General features: G+C 42.6%; 2 protein-coding genes across 3 annotated transcripts in view; one reads left to right on the top strand and one right to left on the bottom strand.

Moving 5' to 3' along the window:
- Window positions 1-6,074: 6,074 nt before the first annotated feature.
- Window positions 6,075-10,429, bottom strand: LOC134445190 (THAP domain-containing protein 2-like). 2 transcript variants are annotated; one of them, XM_063194275.1, is made up of 5 exons: window positions 10,268-10,429; window positions 9,799-9,944; window positions 9,249-9,305; window positions 8,991-9,124; window positions 6,075-7,383 (listed from the first exon to the last, which is right to left on the bottom strand). In XM_063194275.1, exons 1-5 carry the CDS (start codon window positions 10,388-10,390, stop codon window positions 7,367-7,369), a joined length of 477 nt encoding a protein of 158 aa, XP_063050345.1. In that variant the 5' UTR covers window positions 10,391-10,429; the 3' UTR covers window positions 6,075-7,366. The 2 variants fall into 2 exon arrangements, with proteins under 2 accessions (XP_063050345.1, XP_063050346.1); XM_063194276.1 differs by lacking the exon at window positions 8,991-9,124 and having other exon boundaries at window positions 6,956-7,383.
- Window positions 10,430-15,936: 5,507 nt separating this feature from the next.
- slc23a2 (solute carrier family 23 member 2) overlaps window positions 15,937-24,000 on the top strand; it is a 115,879-nt gene continuing 107,815 nt past the window's right edge. The window contains exon 1 of the mRNA XM_063194641.1: window positions 15,937-16,262. The gene's annotated coding sequence lies outside the window, so the exon portion shown is untranslated. The remainder of the gene's footprint in view (window positions 16,263-24,000) is intronic.

Consider the following 24,000-nt stretch of genomic DNA (forward strand, 5'->3'; position numbering starts at 1 on the left):
ATCCTCTTCTTAGGAATCAAGTGCCATTAGATTACAAAATTGTAATGTTTTTCACATGAAAAAGCCAAACCAAGTGGGAATGGGAGGTGGGATTGGGGATACCTGAGAATGAAGAAATACGCCTTTATTGATGTAACGAATAGAACAAAGAGTCCATATTCTCATCTTCATGGTCACTGGAACTAGCCACTATTTATTCAAGTCCATGCACTATAGCAGTGTTTCCCAACCTTTTTTGTCTCGCGTACCCCCTAAACCTCTTAGTTGCGCCATGAGTACCCCCTAATTCATGTTCTATATCGCTTTCTCATTCCTGATGTGACTGCTCCATACCATACATTTGTTATAATGATAACATATTTCCAAGTACCCCCTGCAGTGTGCTCGCGTACCCCTAGTGCAGTGTTTCTCAAACTTTTTCATGCTGAGGACCACTTTTCCCCCCCGAAAAATGTTCAGGGACCACCTGTGAACTGAACTGACAGTTGAAGGGTGCTTATTTGACACTGCTAATTTCGATGCAATGTATTCATATTACAAGCCTGCCTTTTTGTGGTGAAAATAATACTTCAGCTATGTTTAGCTTTGTAATTGTGTTACACATATAGCCTACTTCTAGCTAGTCTTGGAAAAGTAGAAATCCCCTCGCGGACCACCTAAGCACTGTCGCGGACCACCAGTGGTCCCCGGACCACACTTTGAGAATCACTGCCCTAGTGGTACACGTACCCCTGGTTGGGAAACACTGCACTCTAGGCCCCTACAATAAAAAAGGACACATAGCCATCTCATGGACTCAATACATGCCATGTACTTTTGTCTCTGCACTCAAAAATCTTCAGGTGAAATAGGCAAACGAGACTAAGATGAGATATGGTATGATACCTAATTAAAGGGGTATGCCACTATTTTGGGTCTGAATACAGTTCAAATCGCTGGCCAGGGTTTATAAAGGCTAAAGTGTCTTATTTTTCATGTTAAGCGTTGTCTTGCTTTAAGAGAGGGAATATGTCGCTTAGCTAGTGAAAGATATGGATCCGTGATTTTAACTGTAGTAAGCCATGGTCATGTGTAGAGGAGTAGCCTACCGTCAACTCCAGAAATAATAGCAAACTACTGCCATCCTCTTCTTAGGAATCTAGTGCCATTAGATTACAACATTTTAATGTTTTTCACATGAAAAAGCCAAACCAAGTGGGAATGGGAGGTGGGATTGGGGATACCTGAGAATGAAGAAATACGCCTTTATTGATGTAACGAATAGATTGAAATATTGAAAAATTGAAAGATTGAAAGATTGAAAGCCCATTGGGAAACTCCAACTCCCATTGTCATTGTGACACAGCACTCCACAGCACACAAGTGAACACTGCACACTGCACACAACGAAATTGCATTTATGCCTCACCCGTGCAAGGGGGCAGTCCTCAGTGGCGCCCCATGGGGAGCAGTGCGGTGGGACGGTACCATGCTCAGGGTACCTCAGTCATGGAGGAGGATGGGGGACAGCACTGGTTGATTACACAGAGAACACAGAGTCCATATTCTCATCTTCATGGTCACTGGGACTAGCCACTATTTATCCAAGTCCATACACTATAGGCCCCTACAATAAAAAAAGACATAGCCATCCAGTGGTGTAGTCTACTTTTTTATGGTGGGTATACTGTATATTTGAGCATTTTTTGAAGTGGGTATACTGTATATATTTGTGCTATTCAAAACAATGGATCAATCAATTTTAAGTGGGTATACTGAAATCCCTGAAATTTATACCCACGTTCTACGTAGACTACACCACTGTAGCCATCTCATGGATTCAATACATGCCATGTACTCTTGTCTCTGCACTCAAAAAATCGTCAGGTGAAATAGGCAAACGAGAATAAGATGAGATATTGTATGATAATTAAAGGGGTATGCCACTATTTTGGGGCTGAATACAGTTAAAATCATTGGCCAGGGTTTATAAAGGGTAAAGTGTCTTATTTTTAATGTTAAGCGTTGTCTTGCTTTAAGAGAGGGAATATGTCGCTAAGCTAGTGAAAGTCAATGGATCTGTGATTTTAACTGTAGTAAGCCCCAAAATAGTGGCATACCCCTTTAAGAAATACGCCTTGGGTGCTGTGTCAGAATGGCACACAGAGTGCTATCTGTGGCCAAAACCGTATTACGAAAACCACTCACACACAGAGTGCCGCTTCTCATCTCCAAACTCACTGGAACACGCCACTCATTAATCACAACCATGGTCATGTGCAGAAGAGTAGCATGCATCATATCCAGAAAAAAGAGCAAACACCCTCCTCTTCTTAGGAATCTAGTGCCGCTAGATTACAAAATGTTCTGGTGAAATACCTGAAATATTGTCAAAACCTCACAATGATACACAGAGTGTCCTTCCTCTTGCACGATCTGATATCGCCAAGTAATTAACACTCCTGGACCGATGTGAAAACGTTCGTCCAGGATTAATGTTATAGCCAACCAATCAGGGCTCATTAGAGGTGGGATCATTAGAGGTGGTAATAGCTACGTCATCAACAGGGCGACTAGCATTTCCAAATATTCGCCTTATTCACCCGGAACGTTCGAAAGACGTTGAGGGGTGTAGCAACCCAATGTAAGTAGGCTGCCGGATGTGAGTGCCCGGATATCCGCCCGAGTATTTACGTCTATTTTACCTCAGCTACTCGCGTTCGGTCGTGTATTTACGACAGTTTAACCTCAGCTACTTGATTTCGGTCCGATTTGAGTCTGACTGAAGGAGGGACATAGGTGCCGTGCGTAAAGAGCCCACCGCACATCGCCGTTTCGGCGACACCAGAAAGTTCCTTGATCTCCCAATCAAAGGAATAGACCCTGTGACATCAAAATAATAATAAAAAAGTATACAATGAAATTATAACTTAAAACCGAATTGATTTGGGTGTGAAAATTAAACTGTCTCAACCGGGCACCCAAAGGGAATTCATCAAAAGATAACGGCGTTACTTTCTCGTCGGCATTATTTTGTGTTTATTATCCAGGAGGACTGAGCTGAAAACTGCAGCAGTCACCTTGCACAGTTCTAGCTGCTCTGAAGCACGTGCGTGTCTAAGCAAATCATCCTGCCCATTCGCAATGTTAAATAAAAAGTTTTGCACAAGGCTAGGCTATAGTCTAAAATAGACACTGGAATAGCCCGTTTCGGAAGGCATTAAAGTCACGAGTTTACCCAGTCTAAATGTAGCTAGCACCCGGGAGTTTTACTCCTTACATTAGTGAAACGTAATATCAGGATATCCAACAAGTTAAAAGAATATCTGGGCATAACATTTAAAAGTGTCAGTGCAGAATTAAACTGGGCGCTGAATATAAATATTGGAGCCATTCTCCCTCCGTGTCTAGATACAGTCAGAGGCGCGCGCGCACGCTCTTATTTCTGTATTATATGAAAATATCCTAAAACGGTCACAACATCAGAGGACCTTCGTGGTGGAGGATACTTGCGGCGGGGGGCGAGACCGAGTTGTTACGGGACACTCTTAATATTATTGAAGGGACAGACCATGCTCGATACTTTACCCGGTCTAAATGTAGCCCTCGAAAAGTTATGCCGCATAGGCCTATTGTGCAGATTGATGCCAAGAACACGTGAAACTTGGCACATTGGAGACTAGAGCCTATAATTTAGACATAGCCTATTCATTTGATTGTGCTAGCCTACGTAAACTTAAAAGTGTCAGTACAGTATCAAGCGGGACGCTGAAATATTGGAGCCAGTAACGATCGTGTCCGGTGGATAGCCTATTGTGCAGACGCACAACTAATTTCTCTCCCATTGCTAATCAAGCCTCCGATCTCCAAAAAGACACGGGCACTCAGGATAACCGTTTACACGAGCTGTTTAAATAATGTGATGCACGTTCTTCATGACATGGCATGGTTTGGCCACCCTAAATTCAACATGACTGCATTCGCACATATCGTTTAAACATCCATGATGGAATTGTCACTCTTAATGTGCAAGTATTGGATATGAAAAAAAAGATCCTAAAACGGTCACAACACCAGAGGACCCGTGGTGGTGTGGTGGATATTTGCCGCGGGGACCGAGGCCGAGTTGTTACGGTAGGCTACAATCATATTATAGAAGGGACAGTCAGGCGACACAGCGCGACTCACATAGGGTAGCTGTGGTACCGCAAAGCATTCCTGATGGTGGAAATGAATGCAAATGCATGCAAATACTCGGGCGGATATCCGGGCACTCACATCCAGCCGCCTACTTACATTGGGTTGCTACAGACGTTGAGGGGTACACTTCAGGGGTAATAGCTAGTTCTAGTTCTACATTCGGCAACGCACCAGCTGTCATGGCGCCTCAGTGTTGTGTGCCCAAATGTGCGTCCTCAAAGAGAAAAAATCCTACCGTGGACAGACTTTCCACCGTTTCCCCAAAGAGAAGGCACTTCGCCGTGAATGGATAAATCACGTCAAGAGGGATCCTGGTCCATATTTCAAGGTAAGATGCGAAATTGTGTTCAATCGTATGCATTAGCTAGCACAAATAAGCTAGCTCGCCAAACTTGTCATGACTCATGTAGCCTAATGAAGCGAATGCCTCGATGAAATAAAAAACATGAATGTGTAGTTACACAACGATACATTCATATGATATTTCCAGATCGCTATTTCAAGATTATGCTTTTAATTGTATGGTAAGCGAGCCGATGGCCACTGATTTTGTGCTACCAGAACCAGTAGCATAGGGCAGGCCATTTGTGCTAAAATCAAGTTGTTTTGCTAACGAACTAAAATGCATACCCTGGTATTTATGGTTACAGATCAACGCTGAGACCAAGGTTTGCTCTGAGCACTTTGAGAAGCAGTGTTTTGTAAAGACCGCCCGTGGTATCACAGAGCTTATAAAGGATGCTGTGGCAACTTTGTTCGCCTGGACTTCAGAGAGGCCAAAGAGGAGAATCATCATTCGCAGACCGAGGTTACTTTGTTCAGTCAATATTCAACTGACATGTGTCTACCAACCCTCATAATAATAATAATAATAATAATAATAATAATAATAGAGAATAGTTCACCATAGGAATAGCCTACATTTAAATTTAGACAAAAGACTGGAGAATTAATTTATGTGCTGGAGATATAACTTATTTGTTTGCATTGATCATGTCCTCCTGAGTCATGAGCCAAAGATTTCAAACTGTGATGTTATTACATTGCATTACATTTCACTTAGCTGACACTTTAATTTTATTCAAGCGACTTGGTTATTGTTTGTCAGGGTATTGGTTACAGTCCCTGGAGCAATGTGTCAATGAGCTGTGTTAGGTGCCTTTCTCAAGGATACTTCAGCCATGAAGATGTCAGTAGAGGTCAGGGGGATTCGAACCTGCAAATCCCAGATTTAAAGACCAACTCTCTAACCACTAGGCCACGGTTGCCCTGTGTATGTTGTGACTCTCCTGTCCTGTGTGTTTCTTTTTCAGTACGGAATCCATGGAGGTGGATGAAAGCCAGCCTGATGTGAGAAGGGATGCCTTGAGGTAAGTTTATGAATTGTATTTAGTTGTGCCATAGTTTGTAATTCATTACTGCATTCAGTTTTAGATCAGTTAGGAATTGACCGTTTGATTCACAACTAGTAGTGTTGTCTTGTTGTCCCTCCAGCACAGATGTACCTCCTCCACAGCCATACCATGATTATGCTGTTCCACCGCTGACACCAGAGGGACAACTTGAGGCGGCACGCAAGCACATCATAGAGCAAGACAAGTTAATAGCACAACCTAAAGGGACACTGTGTGAGATTTTTATTTGTTTATTTCCAGAATGCATGCCACCCATTCACTGATGTTACCTTTTTCATGAATACTTACCACCACCATCAAATTCTAATTATTCATTATGACTAAAATTGCACTTTTCATACATTAAAAGGGGGATCTTCTCCATGGTCCGTCATTTTGAATTTCCAAAAATAGCCATTTTTAGCTGCAAAAATGACTGTACTTGGACCATATTTGAAAATATTTGTTTATTACTTTCATGTAAAGATCAACTTTGGCAATAGGCAGCCCAGTTTCAATGTGCAGCATAGTTGCAGTACCTTTTTTTGACCATTTCCTGCACAGTGTCCCTTTAAAGATAAAGTGTTCAGTGTGTCAAGATTCCAGTGATGATAGTCAGATGTCATTTTACACAGGATTCCCAGACTATGCCACCTTTAAAGCTGTATATATGGCTCTACAGCCCACAGCCACAAGCATAGTTGGATGGAGTCAGGCTCAAAGGCTTAAACAAACAGGGGTACAGGTCATTAGACAGGCATTTAATATCCCCAAACTAGCAACTATGGACCAGTTATTTCTCTCTCTTTCGCCTCAGACAGGGTTTTGCTGAGCAGGACCTTGCGGTGCGCTTTGGTGTGTCACAGTCAACTGTGAGCAGAATCTGTGTCACCTGGACTAACTATCTATACATTTTAGGATCTCTCCCCATTTGGCCTTCAAAAGCCACAGTAGATGAATGTATGCCTACTTGTTTTCAAAACACTTACCCAGACACCAGAGTCATTCTAGACTGTACAGAAATATATGTGCAAATGCTTAGTTCGAAGGTACTTAACTCCGAAATCTATTCCCATTACAAGGGCAACCCAACTTTCAAAAGGCCTGATTGGTATTGCCCCGTCTGGTGAGGTGTCATTCGTTAGTGACCTGTACACAGGCTCCATATCCGACAAGATTACAGAATTGTCCGGAATCCTGGCAATGCTTGAAGAAGGCGATTTAGTCATGGCAGACAAAGGGTTTCTGATTAAGGAAATGCTATCAAAATGAAATGTCTCCCTTGTGACTCCACCCTTTTTAGGCCCAAGTGGCACTTTCAATGCAGATGAAGTCACAGAAACACAAACAAGCGCAAGACTTCGTATTTGTGTTGAACGTGCGATAAGGAGAATAAAAGAGTTCCACATATATGATGGCGTCATACCCATGACAATAGTAGGCTCTGTTAACCAGATGTGGGCAGTGAGTGCAATGTTAACAAACGTCCAAGGCCCATTATTCTGAAATTATGAAAAATTCAGTCACAAGTGAAATAGGAAACATACATTGAATTGATGTTTATTTCTACAAATCTCTCATGCTTTAAGTGTGCATCATAGATCATCTTATTATACTAAATGTTATATTATTATATAATAATGTATTTTATTATGCATACATCACTTCTCTCTGAAATTGTAATAAACAAATCTGTGAAATCCAATCATTTGTTTTGTTTACTGACTTTTTTCTACAGTGCAGGCAGGAAGGAGGAGAAAAAAAAACTATTGAGTTTAGCGTTCATCTCTTGGTCATGGGAAAGCTCCACCTGTAATAGATCAGAAAACAAAACATTAGAAAAATGTTGTTTACAGCATATGGGTCAATGACATTTTTTTGTGTGGCAGAGGTCAGGTGATGTAATCACAGCTAGAACCATATTGTATTAATTATTTAAATTATTTGAATACTGAAATGTACCACCCTGATACTGATATGTTTGTTAGATCCATATTGAGGCTTACAGTCCTCTTGGCGCAAGTAACTTAAGTAATGCAACTGTAGTGTAATGCCATGCATTTTAAATATATTAACATTGTAGTGTACAGGATTATTTTGAAAAGACAGTAACATGTGATCAGTAATGCATTACTGTTTTTGAGTAACTTGCCCAACACTGGTAATGACTAGAGTAACTAACTAACACCAAAGTCACTATGACTTCAGTACAAACACAAATAAGGTGTGGAAGTAGCACGTCTGCACTAGGCTGCTCTAATCAGATTTTCTGTCATAATTGAGATGGCTAAACTGGTAGTATTAGCTGCTGATGAATAAGCTTTAATTGCGCTATCAGGCTACACTACTCTAAAAGGCAGCCATCAGTCTGCTACTTCTCCACTCTACCCACCAAAGGCAACTACGTATTTGGTCAAAACGGAGTTAAAATTGATATAACAAACTTCTTGATTACTATCCTAGCTAGATTGGAATGCCCTGTAAAGCCAACTCTTGGGCACGTTGGTAGTTGCTAGCAAAATAGCTAGGCAGCTTAACAGATATGCAGCACTAGTCCAGGATGAATGTGATGCTGTATCAGTCCAGGACTAAAGATAAGCAACAACACTCCAGGATGAGTGTGGCACTGTATCAGTCCTGGACTAAAGATAAGTAACAGCAGTCCAGGATGAATGTGGCACTGTATCAGTCCAGGATGAATGTGATGCTGTATCAGTCCTGGACTAAAGATAAGTAACAGCAGTCCAGGATGAATGTGGCACTGTATCAGTCCTGGACTAAAGATAAGTAACAGCAGTCCAGGATGAATGTGATGCTGTATCAGTCCTGGACTAAAGATAAGTAACAGCAGTCCAGGATGAATGTGATGCTGTATCAGTCCTGGACTGAAGATAAGTAACAGCAGTCCAGGATGAATGTGGCACTGTATCAGTCCTGGGCTAAAGATAAGTAACAACAGTCCAGGATGAATGTGATGCTGTATCAGTCCTGGGCTAAAGATAAGTAACAGCAGTCCAGGATGAATGTGATGCTGTATCAGTCCTGGACAACAGATAAGTATTGTGCATTTTTTGACCACTGTGTGGTCAAAACAGGTACTGCAACTATGCTGTTCATTGAAACTGGATTACCTATTGCCAAATGTGATCTTTTCATGAAAGTTTACTAAGTAATGAGGTAGGCTAATATTTTCTAGTATGGCCAAAGTATAGTCATTTTTGCAGCTAAAAATGGCTATTTCTGGTATTTCAAAATGTCGGACCATGGAGAAGATCCCCTTTTTCATGTATGAAAAGTGCCATTTTCCCAGTCATAATGAATACTTAGAATTTGATGGTGGTGGTAAGTATTCATGAAAAAGGTAACATCAGTGAATGGGTGGCATGCATTCTGGAAATAAACAAATACAAATCTCACACAGTGTCCCTTTAGGTTGTGCTATTAACTTGTCTTGCTCTATGATGTGCTTGCGTGCCGCCTCAAGTTGTCCCTCTGGTGTCAGCGGTGGAACAGCATAATCATGGTATGGCTGTGGAGGAGGTACATCTGTGCTGGAGGGACAACAAGACAACACTACTAGTTGTGAATCAAACGGTCAATTCCTAACTGATCTAAAACTGAATGCAGTAATGAATTACAAACTATGGCACAACTAAATACGATTCATTAACTTACCTCAAGGCATCCCTTCTCACATCAGGCTGGTTTTCATCCACCTCCATGGAATCCGTACTGAAAAAGAAACACAAAGGACAGGAGAGTCACAACATACACAGGGCAACCGTGGCCTAGTGGTTAGAGAGTTGGTCTTTAAATCTGGGATTTGCAGGTTCGAATCCCCCTGACCTCTACTGACATCTTCATGGCTGAAGTATCCTTGAGAAAGGCACCTAACACAGCTCATTGACACATTGCTCCAGGGACTGTAACCAATACCCTGACAAACAATAACCAAGTCGCTTGAATAAAATTAAAGTGTCAGCTAAGTGAAATGTAATGCAATGTAATAACATCACAGTTTGAAATCTTTGGCTCATGACTCAGGAGGACATGATCAATGCAAACAAATAAGTTATATCTCCAGCACATAAATTAATTCTCCAGTCTTTTGTCTAAATTTAAATGTAGGCTATTCCTATGGTGAACTATTCTCTATTATTATTATTATTATTATTATGAGGGTTGGTAGACACATGTCAATTGAATATTGACTGAACAAAGTAACCTCGGTCTGCGAATCTTTGGCCTCTCTGAAGTCCAGGCGAACAAAGTTGCCACAGCATCCTTTATAAGCTCTGTGATACCACGGGCGGTCTTTACAAAACACTGCTTCTCAAAGTGCTCAGAGCAAACCTTGGTCTCAGCGTTGATCTGTAACCATAAATACCAGGGTATGCATTTTAGTTCGTTAGCAAAACAACTTGATTTTAGCACAAATGGCCTGCCCTATGCTACTGGTTCTGGTAGCACAAAATCAGTGGCCATCGGCTCGCTTACCATACAATTAAAAGCATAATCTTGAAATAGCGATCTGGAAATATCATATGAATGTAGCGTTGTGTAATTACACATTCATATTTTTTTATTTCATCGAGGCATTCGCTTCATTAGGCTACATGAGTCATGACAAGTTTGGCGAGCTAGCTTATTTGTGCTAGCTAATGCGTACGATTGAACACAATTTCGCATCTTACCTTGAAATATGGACCAGGATCCCTCTTGACGTGATTTATCCATTCACGGCGAAGTGCCTGCTCTTTGGGGAAACGGTGGAAAGTCTGTCCACGGTAGGATTTTTTCTCTTTGAGGACGCACATTTGGGCACACAACACTGAGGCGCCATGACAGCTGGTGCGTTGCCGAATGTAGAACTAGAACTAGCTATTACCCCTGAAGTGTACCCCTCAACGTCTTTAGAACGTTCCGGATGAATAAGGCGAATATTTGGAAATGCTAGTCGCCCTGTTGATGACGTACCACCTCTAATGATCCCACCTCTAATGACCCCTGATTGGTTGGCTATAACATTAATCCTGGACGTACGTTTTCACATCGGTCCAGGAGTGTTAATTACTTGGCGATATCAGAGTGTCCTTCCTCTTACCTGGCCTCTAGACGAGGTGCCAAACTGCATGGGAATAGAGGAGGGCTGGGGATTCCAGAGAATTGAGAAATAGCCTACTGTTTATATTTACTGATGCAATGTCAGTATGGCACACTGAGTGCAGTCTATTGCCAAAACCTATTGTCAACCGCACAATGATATACACAGAGTGCTCGCTTACCTCTGGACTCCAAATGTTAATGTTGTTGAGAGGACATGTCTTATCTCTCATACTTAAAATGAGGTGAAAAAGCCAAACTGCACGGGAATGGAGGGTTGAGGATTCCACAGAATTGAGAAATGTGTTTTTTTCTCGAACCGCACTTGTCATTAATTTCAACCATGGCCTTCTAAGATTGCATCAGCTGTAGTAATCATCCTTTTCTTAGGAATCCAGTCATTGCTTTCCAGAGTACCATAGTCTTCAGTTTGCAGAGGAAGAGCACAACACTGCTTCTTCTTTACAGTTTGGCTTCAAGCCAAAAGTATAAAGTGGTGAAACCATGTTGCACTCTTCCTCTGCAAACTGAACACACTGACAATAAAACATGGTATGGCCATCTCATGGATTTTAATGCAACTTGTGTGTATGTAACATATTCAAATGATACAGTACCTCATGTTAATGTTTAATGTGAGTGTGTTCTGCAAAACTATGATATGCAGAGAAGAACTTGGCTTTAAGCCAAAAGTGCCTGGGCCCTTTCCTGATACAGGAGGGTAGGCTATGTGTTGCCTGGTAAGTTAACTAGGCTATACTAACTTGGATTCCCTGGTTACCATAGTAATATGATATACCGCATTGCTCTGGTAACCACAGTAACTTGTGGTAGAGTTGTGTTGGCCCGGTAACCATAGTAACTTGTGGTAGAGTTGTGTTACCCTCGTAACAGGTGCCTCCTCTCATGGTGGTGAGCCGTGCTAATCGGCTAATCCGCTAAGTCTGTTAGCGTCACAACTCACTGGACCACCAATCTACTCTGGATAGGACAGTTAGACACCACGGTGTGTGTGTGTGTGTGTGTGTGTGTGTGTGTGTGTGTGTGTGTGTGTGTGTGTCTGTGCTCATGCACAACACGTGTATGTGTGTGTGTGTGTGTGTGTTTGTGTGCGTACGTGTGTATTTGTGTGTGTGTGTGTGTGTGTGTGTGTGTGTGTGTGTGTGTGTGTGTGTGTGTGTGTGTGCGTGCAGGTGTGTGCCTGCCTGACTGACTGTTGGCATTCATTTGACTGTGTAGGTGTGTAGCCTACCGTGTGTGTAGGCGTGTAGCCTACCGTGTGTGTAGGCGTGTAGCCTACCGTGTGTGTAGGTGTGTAGGCTGTCGTATTTGTGTGTCTGTGTAGGCGTGTATCGTATTCGTGTGTCTGTGTGGGTGTGTCCCGTATTCGTGCATGATCACTAACCAGGCCACTGGGACGCGAGAGTAAATCTACTATAATTCACAGCCAGCGACTTCCTGCCTGAATGACCCATGTCCACCAATCAGAGCTCCCGTAGAGAGAGAAGAGAGCTTGTGATTGGTGCGTTCTGTGTTGGCATGTCCTGGTAGTGGGGATTTGTGGTTAGCTCAGGCACAGGTGACTCAGGGGAAGTTCATTGATAGTTGCCAACCGGACTCATGGGGAAGTTTAGGGACTCTTTTGGAAGAATCAGAGGCGTTTCAAGGTGTTTGGGGGCCCTAGGCAAGCAGGAACCTGGGGCCCTATTCTTCTCTTTAACCCCTTTGCACAGAGCCAATGTTATCAGTGCCAATGTCTACTACTAAGAAATGTAATGTAATGTAATTCGATATTTGTTTCATAGTGCTGCGCTAACGGTAGGAACACATAGCAGGCAAAACGAGCGAGGCGAAGAGAGGCCCATCCAACCGTCATCAGGTCCTCTCGGCGAATCAAATGGAATGGAACAGTTATGTTGTTGATTTGATTGGGCCGCGGCAGGCGAATTCGCTCCTCATTTGCATAACATTAAACTTTCTTTAATAATTTCGCTTCGCTCCTGTTAGTTTGCTTTCGCTTCGCTAACGCTTTGCCTTCGCCTCTCATAGGAATGAATGGCGAAGTTCGGTTCGCTTGGCCAAATTTGCGTCTATGTGTCCCTACCGTAAGGGGTGTTAAGGCAGTCGGTGAGATGAATATTATTCAAGCATCTCTTTTTGCATTACATTACATTACATTACATCACATTAGCAGACCTAAAGCAACAACTAGAAACATGCTGTGTCTCAAATGGTGCACTTGTGCAATTTGGGCACTCTGTTTCAGTGCGTAGGGCGCGCTGCTCACGCTGACAATACTTTGCACTGAAAGTCCAGACTTTCCCTCAACACTGCACACTAAATACAGTGCACTGTGTGTATTATGTGGGCTACTAAACATCAGTGCACTGTGTGTATTATGTGGGCTACTAAACACCAGTGCACTGTGTGCATTATGTGGGCTAAACACCAGTGCACTGACACAAGTGCGCCAATTCAGACACAGAAACAGGTTGCAAGTTCTGGAGCAGTGTGAGGTCAGGTGCCTTGCTCGTGACCTTGGAGCAGCCGTGGCCTTGTGGTTAAGGAGATGGACTTTAGATCAGAGGGGTGCAGGTTCAAATCCCACCCCTTCTGCTCCCTATCTCCATGGCTGAGCTCCCATTACGCTGTACTGATAATAACTTAAAGGGACACCGTGCAGGAAATGACCAAAAAAGGTACTGCAACTATGCTGCTCATTGAAACTGGGCTGCCAAATTTGATCTTTACATGAAAGTTTACTAAGTAATAAACAAATATTTTCTAGTATGGTCCAAGTACAGTCGTTTTTGCAGCTAAAAATGGCTATTTTTGGAAATTCAAAATGGCGGACCATGGAGACTGCCATTTTTCCAGTCATAATGAATACTTGGAATTTGATGGTGGTGGTAAGTATTCACGAAAAAGGTAACATTGGTGAATGGGCTGCATAAATTCTGGAAATAAACAGCTAAAGCTAAGTGCTAAATGTAATGTAATGGTATGAAATGCTCAAGGGCACTTCATCCGTGGATGATATGGGAATCGAGAGTAGCTCCCAATCCATTTTTGCATTGTCATTTGGGGTTGCGGTGTACAACAACAACAAAAAAACTCCAAACACAAAACAACTTAATGTCAAATGTCTTACTTCCCTTTGAAGTTCTGACATAACGTAACATAACAACACAAAAAAAAACATGAAGGGTATTTATATGGGAAAACAATTCTCAGGAAGTGAGAAAAAACAGATAGAACTGGCCTGAGTTTGCCCTCCATCATGTGACCGAGTGAGGAAATGAGAGAGAGAGAGAGAGAGAGAGAGAGAGAGAGAGAGAGAGAGAGAGAGAGATAGAGAGAGAGAGAGATGGAAGGGAGAAAGAGAAAGAGAGAGTGAGAGAGAGAGAGACAGAGACAGAGAGAGAGAGAGAGAGAGAGAGAGAGAGAGAGAGAGAGAGAGAGAGAGAGAGAGAGAGAGAGAGAGAATGCGAGAGAGAGACAATGGGAGAGAGAGATGGAAATGGAGAGAGAGAGAGAGAGAGAGAGAGAGAGAGAGAGAGAGAGAGAGAGAGAGAGAGAGAGAGAGACAGAGAGAGAGAGAGAGAGAGAGAATGGGAGAGAGAGAGAGAGAGAGAGAGAGAGAGAGAGAGAGAGAGAGAGAGAGAGAGAGAGAGAGATAAGTGAGGAAGTGAAAGTTGCCAGTCACTCCACATGATTCCAGTCTGTTGCAGTTGCAGAGGGAGGGGTGTCAACGGCAGAGACAGACAAGGTGACGTGGTGGTGGTGTGTGTGTGCGTGCGTGCATGTGTGTGTGTGTGTGTGTTTGGTTGGGGGGTGGGAGTTGGCATGTGTGTGTGTCTGTGTGTGTTGCTGGTTTAAGTGGGCAGACAGAGGTGGTGTGTGTGCAGGTGTGTATGCGTCGTGGAAGAAGATTCATTCAGCATGATATGATATTACATAGTTGTTACACCACCAGCACTTCCAATATACCTAATGAGTAGGCCTATGTCTTTTCTTTTACTTTTAAGTCTACTTTAGCATATACACATCTCTTGTGTGCTATGTTGGTCATTAAGGTGAGGTGCCGTGGCCCTGTGGTAGCCAACCGGTAGGGTACTCGTCTACCATGCGGCTGACCCTGGTTCAATTTCCAACCCGGGTCCTTTGACGACCCCTCCCCATCTCTCTCCCCATTCGCTTCCTGTCCACCTCTCATACTATCCTGTCAATAAAGTCGAAAAAAAGGTTAGGTGCCTTGGTGTAGCTCCATTAGCCTACTGTCACTGTAGGCAGCAGAACAGGCAGAGAGACTCCTCTAACGCCAGCTGTTAGGGTACAGTTCCTATCCCGTCCACACGGTGGCAGTAGAGCGCTGCCTCCCAGGCGTGTTGAATAAGCCACAAATTTATGTTTTGCAACAGGGCTCCAGGGACTAGTGTTCACATAAGTGCGGTGAGTTGAGAATGAGAAAGGTGCGGCGTTTTTTCCGTCCTATTGTCATTATTATTTTACAAATGCTGTCACTGTAATAGGCCTACACCTTCCCCAGCTCATCTTTTTGAGCAAGATAACAGCACCTTGTTGTTTTACACTCTGACGATCCACACGGGCAGCCAGTGCTCTATTTTAAGCGGACCATCTATCCCACAAATATACAAGTAGGCTACTAGTGTGATCTAGTTTACAGTTATAATAATTCATAGCCTACCCATCTATCTGGTGTCATAGATTATGCAAGGTCAGTCCAATGCATGCAGAGCAAAGGGAAACCGAAATAAAAGGTGTATGTGAGGTGTTTGTTGAGGTGTGCTATTTTCAGGATCTTCATTTAAGGATTATGGCGAGTGCCAGTGCCAACCTCTCTTTGCCACACACAGACACACAGACACACATTGGTCTCCACTGCCCCTTACATTAGTGGGTCATTTAACTTAAGTAATGCTGCAATGTAGCGAAACACACGATAGGGGGTGCCAGTGAGAATGCACGTGCAATTCATTCCAGAGTTATTGTTTAATATTATTATGCGCTTATTCATTTGCCCTCACCAATAGGACACGAGACAGAAAGAAAATGATGCAAGCGAGCAGTAGGGCACGCGTGTTCTGGGGGAGGGTGGACAAAAAAGGGACGTTGGCGATATGGTGCCACATCGGGGTTGAGAGGAGAAGAGAAGAGGAAAACGATGACAGTTGTCCTCGTCATCGTCTTGGGCGCCTCTGATTGGCCAAGGCGAGGGTAAGGGGGCGGGGCCCGTAACTGCCTTGACGTCAAGTGTCTGTGTGAGCATGCGTGTGGGATGTTAGATCAGCCCCGTGTTCGTGTGTATGAAAGGCTGAAAATCCCACGATACCGCTCGTATTGCGTTACGGACACCGTGTGCATCTGAGAGACAACATCTGGTTGCTTCTTGAAGACCGAGGACTTGATCGCTGAAGGCCATACACACACATAACGCTTTGAAGGACCATCCGACGTTAGCAGCAGCAGTCCACGATATCAACACAAGACAGCCTGACCGCGCCAGAAGCGGAGAGGAGAGGAGAAAAGGGGGAAGCGTTTCTGCTGTCTTCTGAGAAAGGACAGGTGAGTACACAAGGCACAATGCCCTCTTTCTGACACACACTGCCCATTGATCATCTCGTTTAACTCGGCGAGATTCACACACGATCCGTTGGCATGGTCCCTTTGTCCTTCCTCCTCTAGTCTTCAGGAAGCGAAGGGCTGATTTCGGATCGGAACTGAAGGCATCATATGGTCGGTAGCTGTGAAAACGCGGCACAGATCTGCGTGTAAACTCGGCGAGCGACACACACTGGCCCGCTACTGGGAATAGCATCATAATAATACAGTAATAACATAACGGCGCTGTTCAACGGAGCTGTACTTCGTGTACTGCATGGAGGCAGCGTCCCCAAATGGTCAGTGATGAGGACGGGGGGCAGCGATGATGATGATGATGATGATGGTGTGGTGGCATAGGCTGCCTGCAGGGTAGCTTACACTGTCAGGGTAGCTTCTACACGCGTCTCCCTTGCTGGCTGATCTGCGGATGCGGGAAAGCACACTAGCACAGCACAGCCATCATGCCATCTATCAACATTGTATCCACCTCGCCGGCCACACTACAGGCAGGCAGACGTTCAGTCTTATCACAAATGCGCAGTGCCCACACGAACCACCAACACCAACGGCAGACAGAGGATTTAAATGGGTAAAATATGTTACAATAGTAGCTAGCCGCTATGTGTGCCGTGAGATGTTTCACGAAAGGGTAATAATTAGAGAAGGAGTGGGGTGGATGATGGAGGTATAGTGTAGTGTGGCTGTCCTGGATTGTAGGCTAAATTGTAATTTTCCACCCACTGAGAGAGAGAGACAGAGAGAGGATGCTCACGTGGGTGATGATGATGCGAGCTCGGCTCGGCCATGAGACGGTGTTGTCTTTTGAGTCATGATGAGCGATATGGCATTAACAGATAGGATGCTACAGTATATGGTCTAGCTCGTCAGGAAAACAAAAAACAAAACATAATAAAACAAAATGCCTACACAAAACAAACGCACCGACTCCTAGATGTCCTTGGGACATTGTGTCCGACTGGCTTAGATAGGACACACTCTGCTGTAGCCACTCTCTTGATGTCTCGGGCTGATCTGTGCTGTGATGGCATTCAGTATCGCCAGCTTTAGGCTTTAGGTTATGTTTCTTGGGTGTGAAAGAATGTGAATGTCACTGAGTCTTATCTCAAACAGAGAGTCCCGCTGGGTGTGTGGGGTGGCTGGTAGTCCTATATCTCTCTACCCGTCTGCTAACTAGTTCAAGTCAAGTCGGCTTTATTGTCCATTTCTTTTACATGCACTGGTCATACAAAGAATTGAAATTACGTTTCTTATTTCCCCACGCAGACATAGACATACTTTAGGTATAGACAGAGATAATAGAGACATAGACAGTACACATACAGTACCCCATACTGTTTGGTGTGGTTGGTGTGTCTCCCAACTGGTAGGTGTTCCTCTACCCCCTCCCTCGTTGGTATATCTTCTTAACCTCTCTCTTATCTGCCTAGTGCCCCCTCTGTCTGTCCCCAGCTGACTGGTTGGGTGGTAGGCTACTGTGTACCCAGAGTTGTACAAAGTGTAAATAGAACTACTGTCCACGGATGTAATTACAACACTAGTAACGTGTTGTTACACAGCTACAACTTACAAGTTTACAAGTTTATTATTCATTTAAAAAGGGACAGCATATATTACCAGCCATGAGGCTAATTTCCATCTGTTGTCCCTTGACAGGTTTGATGTTCCTTAAAAAAGACAAGGTTAAAACAAAAACTAAAAATACTGTTATATTACACAGTTGTAAAATTATAGAGTCAAAGATATTTCACACTTGAACTGCGTAATATCATACTACTGACGCTGTTGTCATAACAGTATACCTCTACTTCTACGTCTTAATACGACTCTTAAATCTCTCTGCCTCTGTCTTTGTGGCAGCTGCCGATTGCGCGCCCTGGTGAACACACACACACACACACACACACACACACACACACACACACACACACACACACACACACACACACACACACACACACACACACACACACACACACACACACCCCTTTAGACCACAATGTAAATTGCCTGGTCAATATTCTTCACCCACAGGCATTGATCTGCACTGCTGTTCACAGGTGGCCCATTACACTTGTATTGTATTGTATTATTGTAGTGGTGCCATTGTTGACTAGAAAGAAAGGCATCTATCTGATTAAAACATGGGTGCCAAACATACATGCTCGGTTGTCTCATATTAGCAGCCGTGGTCTAATGGTTATGGAGGTGGTTTAAGTTCAGATGGTTGCAGGTTCGAATCCCACCCTCACCTCGTCCTACATCTCCATTCATGGCTGAAGTGCCCTCAAGTAAGTCACCACCTAACCCAACATTGCTCCAGGGACTGTAACTAATACCATGTGCTGATAACTGTAAGTCACTTTGGATAAGAGTCAGCTAAGTGCAATGTAATGTAGGCCTAATTAGTCCATGGGCCGGAGCAGAAGTTGGTATCACCTGGGGTGGCAAAGTCTATCAATGTTTTTTGTAATCCTCCATGCCTGAGGGACATTATTTGGTATGATAGCCCTCTGGAAGTGGTAGCTTTCTTATATTTTTACTCACTTTTATAATGACACCCAGTGCATTTCGCAATACATGCCTATATATGGATGTAGGCGTATGCAAGTGTCTGTGATGATGGTGTATGTTTTTATTGATGTTACATCACATGTAGACACCTTAGGGATTGTAAAAATATACAGGTTTGATGGATAATGCACTTTCCTATGAATTATATAGGTCAAAATATATCCGTCATACACTTTTTCAGCAATATAATACAATGTTAGAATGATGCAGAAGCCTGTAGGAGGGTGGGTCAAATCCTAAGACTTGCTATAGCATGTCTGTAGAGTGTGGGCTTTCAGAAAATACATGTGTTTGCTAGTTTAATATAAACTATACACCTATTTAGGCCAAAATCCCATAACTGTCTAATGGATTTCAATGGAAATCAATGCATTTCAATGTAATCCCAAACACATTACATAACAATGGTATAGAGGAATGTAGGAAGTTGGGAGATGTCACAATGCACATTATATCACATCTGGAGTGTGTAGACCTCGGAAAATAAATGGATTTGATAGCTTAATAGAAATTACACAGTTATTTTATACCCACACCTCATGGCCGTCCATTAAAAATCAATGCATTTCAAAGTACAATGTACTTTGCAGAACTTATGTACGGATAGAGGAAGTTGAGACCCCAGGGGGATAGGTTGGATTGCAACTTTTTCTATATCATATCTGGAGAGTGTGTGCTTTCAGAAAATACATGGGTTTGATCGCCGAATATAAGGTATGTTGCTATTTTAGGCCTAGAACTCATACTTGTCCAATGGATTTGAATGAAAACCAATGCATTGCAATGTAATGCAAAGTATATTACAGAAATGTGTTGTAGAGGAATGTAGGAAATTGGGAGTTGTCCCAATGCATATTATATCACATCTAGAGTATGTAGACGTTTAGAAAGTATATGGACTAAATCAATGATTCTCGAACTTTAGGCCTGGGGCCACTGGTTGGCCCTTACTGTATTCCAAGTGGGACTTGAAATCATTTTCTAAAAATCAAAAATCACATTTGTGTATAGTGTATGTTTCGTTTTATTTTTTCAGTCAGTGATGAGCCCTGAAGAAGTATGAACATTTCAAGGGGACCCCGAGTTGGAATAGGTTGAGCACCCCTGGATTAGACAGTTTGATACACATTACAGAGTTATTTAGACCCAAACCTCATAGCCGTCCATTGAAAATCAAAGCATTTCCAGGTAATGCAAAGTGCAGAAGTAAGGTATTGCTCAATGTAAGATGACAGACCTCTCAATGCATATTATATAGCTACTGTAGACCTTTGGAAAACAAATGGGCTTGATATGCAGTACAGTTATTTTAGACTCAAAACTCATTTAGCCATTGAAAATCAAACTAGGCTATATTACAGAATGAAGGTAGGTCTAAAGTGTAACGGAGAAAACTGGAAGATGCTATTGCAATTGCACACACATCAGTTTCAAGAACAGCACATGGAGATCCTGCATAACAGTATTTTCATTTTGTCTGGAACTAAACTAGACCATTACTTTTTCTGAAAATGTGTCTTTTTTTAAACATACCGTACAATCTGACTTGCTGGGTATGTTGACTGCTCTAGTGTCAAAGACACATAAGACTAGGTACATCATGATAAAGACAGAAATGGCAGCAGGTGAGTCCTGTTTAACTTCATATGTGTTGTGACTGAGATGTTGGAGAATGAGTAAGTACATGATGAACAATAACTATACTACAGACTTTTGAGAACACCAACCAGTGGGAATATAACTCCACAAACATGCTGGAGGGAAGAAGGAATCTCACAGGGATTTGATGATTCACCAAGGAAGAAAAGATATTCAAGGGAAACTAGTGCAGCACAAAAAGTGAATTGAAATCATTGACTGCATGTGAAGTGTGAAGTGTGTAGTGTGAAGTGGGGCGAAGAGCAGGTGGGGTCCTGATCTCTAAGGAAAAGGATACAAATGAACATCTGCCAGTTCAACACAATTTCCTCACTTACTATTTTGGAAATTAATCTCCTTTTCAGTGTTATTTCACAAAGGATGGCCAATCATGCACATTGATACTGTTCAAAGGGCGGCATGTCTGGATTTAGTGTCAGGTCATGCTGTGTGTTACCCAAACAGCAAAGCTGGAAAAAAGAACCTCCATGTAATCTTCCTGGATCTTGCTGATGTCTTTGGCGACATGCCCCATGAGCTCAGTGATGTGCCCCCCATTTAAGAAAGTCCCCATTTGAACAGTAACTGGAAAGAGGACTTTCAGCTTACATCAAGATGTGGCTTGAAGTTTCAAGATGCCCATTACCAATCTCACAACTTGCAGTGCAACAAGGCATGACTACAGATGACACTAAATTCAGACATACTGTACTGTATCGTGAGTCCAGAGATCAGTGGTAAGGGAAAAGGTATCACTTGTGGTTACTTAGTGCAAGTGGAGACCTGCAATGGGAATGAGGCATCATCAGCTCCCAAGGAGGCTGGAGATATTGGTGTATCCTTCAGTTTCCTATTCATACAGCCATTTCCTTTGGATATTGCCTCCACATGCCCTCAGACAAGTCAACCAGCTTATTATTTAGTACATTGTACCATGGAAAGGTACATCACAGCTGGGAAATTGAAGTCTGCATTGAAGAGGTTATATAGTGATGATAATAGTGATGGAGATTTTGAAAATTACAATTCACACATATTATAATTTGTTAAAACAACATACCATAGGTGCAATTTCCATGTTATGTGTGAAGGATTCTGAATGCACTATTTGCATTCTTTTCATTGAACAGTTGGTGTCATTAAATTCTCATTTCTGTGAGTGAGCTGACACTTGTAATATTCTTCTTTTGCAAATGCCATTCTGAGAGTTACGTATCCTCTTGACCTCTTGCCTTGTCCTAATTAATCTTGTTTTCAAACACTTGAGTGTCCACCTCCTGTACACTCAAGTTGAACCATTTTTGCAACCAAGACACTATGGTCTCTATCAAGATCTAATATGCCTGGTCAGCCATTGAATAGTACTTTCTGAAAATAACATCCACATGCCTATCAACTAATCATCCACAGGGTGTCAGAAACTTTTTCCATAACTGCAAGTAGGCTATATGATAAAAGGAGACCAGGCAACATTTTTTCACTTCATGGGTGACCCAATACTACCAGTGTTTATGGATTTGAGGTTCAACAAAACAAAATTGCCAAAAGAAAATCTCATTTCATGTAAAGAAGTAAGCGTGATCAAGTTTGTATCGATAACACTCTGGCCCATTTTAGGACATCTCAGCATGTATCTCCAGCACATGCCTACCATCACTTTAATTTTTAGAAATATAGGCTAAATGTGTCCTGGCCCACTGACTGAAAAAAAGATTATTTAACATAATGTATGTAGGCTTTCTAAAGATCCACTGGATGTGACATTTGTGTTGTGATATCTCCCAACTTCCTACATTCCTCTACCTTAGTTCTACAATGTAATTGCAGAACTTGCATTTGCAATGCATTTCAATGGTCAGCATCTAAAGTACCTGAATTATGTGCATTTAGCAATCTAATCCATATATATTCCAAAGGTTCATAATGTGCATTGACACATCTCCCAACTTCCTCTATCCCTATATAAGCTCTGTAAACTCCTAAAGATTTCATACTTTTAAATGCATTGATTTTGAATGGACGGCCATGAGTTGTGGGTCTAAAATAAGTGGGTTATTTGTAGTAAGTTATCCAATCCATGTATTTTCTTAGGTCTATACACTGTAGATGTGATATAATGTGCATTGAGGCATCTCACAACTTCCTACATTCCAATATACCTTAGTTATGTAATATGCTTTGCATTACATTGAAATGCATTGATTTCCATTGAAATCCATTGGACAGTTATAGGTTTTGGGTCTAAATAGGAGTATAATTTATATCAAACTAGCAAACCCATTTATTTTTTTTAATGCCCACACCCTACAGATATGATATAGCAATCATTGGGATTTGACCCACCCTCCTACAGGCTTCTGCATCAATCTAACCTTGCATTATATTGCTGAAAAAGTGTATGACGGATACATTTTGACTTACATAATTCATAGGAAAGTACATTATCCATCAAACCTGTATATTTTTAAAACCCATAAGGTGTCTACATGTGATGTAACATCAATAAAAACATATACCATCATCACAGACACTTACATACGCCTACATCCATATATAGGCATGTATTGCGAAATGCACTGGGTGTCATTATAAAAGTGAGTAAAAATATAAGAAAGCTACCACTTCCAGAGGGCTATCATACCAAATAATGTCCCTCAGGCATGGAGGATTACAAAAAACATTGATAGACTTTGCCACCCCAGGTGATACCAATATGTGAAAATTTGACCTCTGGCTCATGTACTAAATATGTTGTAGAGTCAGAACCAGACTGATCCGGTGTGGTGTCATAACGTTGTCGTAACACATAATGTCATAGCCTGCGGCTGTCAAACAGCATTTGCAGTGATGCAGTATCCGGGACGGGAGAATGAGAACATCTAAAAGATATTTCGGCTACCCAGTCACTTTATGACCCTGACTGAAGTTTAATGGCAACTCCGCGTTACCTTCACGTGTAGCCATGGTCTACTCATCGCGTCCTTGTGTAGTTCTGCTGATAACACGTTTCCCGTGTCTGCAGGCTGCTCCCATGTCCCTCGGCGCTCCGTGACTTGCACGTGAGCTGTGAAGTGAATTTTCTCACTGGTTGGTGTTGCGTAAAGTTGAGCCTCCAAAGATCCTGCCCTATTTACACACGTGCCTTGTCGTGAAGCTCTGCCTGCCTGCGCGCCTGCGTTGCTTTTACCTCGCCGTGACTTGCCCCGAGGCCAGGTCGTTATCCTCAGTTGGGAACGGTACAGGACCATCCCGACCCGACTCAATGCTGTTAGTTGGTGCCACGGGCGGCCGTCATGACCGATCCTTAACCTTGCTCATATGTAGTAACATGTTATGCATGTAGTCAAAAGGTGTGTATGTTTGGCTTGGAAAGTGGTGGGCACATTACGATGGAAAAGTGTCCATGGTGAGCTATTTTTGCTGTTTATTTATGAAAAAGTGGAGGGGACAAGCTAGGTTCTCAAAAGAG

Source organism: Engraulis encrasicolus, chromosome 3 (genome assembly GCF_034702125.1).
Source record: "Engraulis encrasicolus isolate BLACKSEA-1 chromosome 3, IST_EnEncr_1.0, whole genome shotgun sequence".
NCBI lineage: Eukaryota > Metazoa > Chordata > Actinopteri > Clupeiformes > Engraulidae > Engraulis > Engraulis encrasicolus.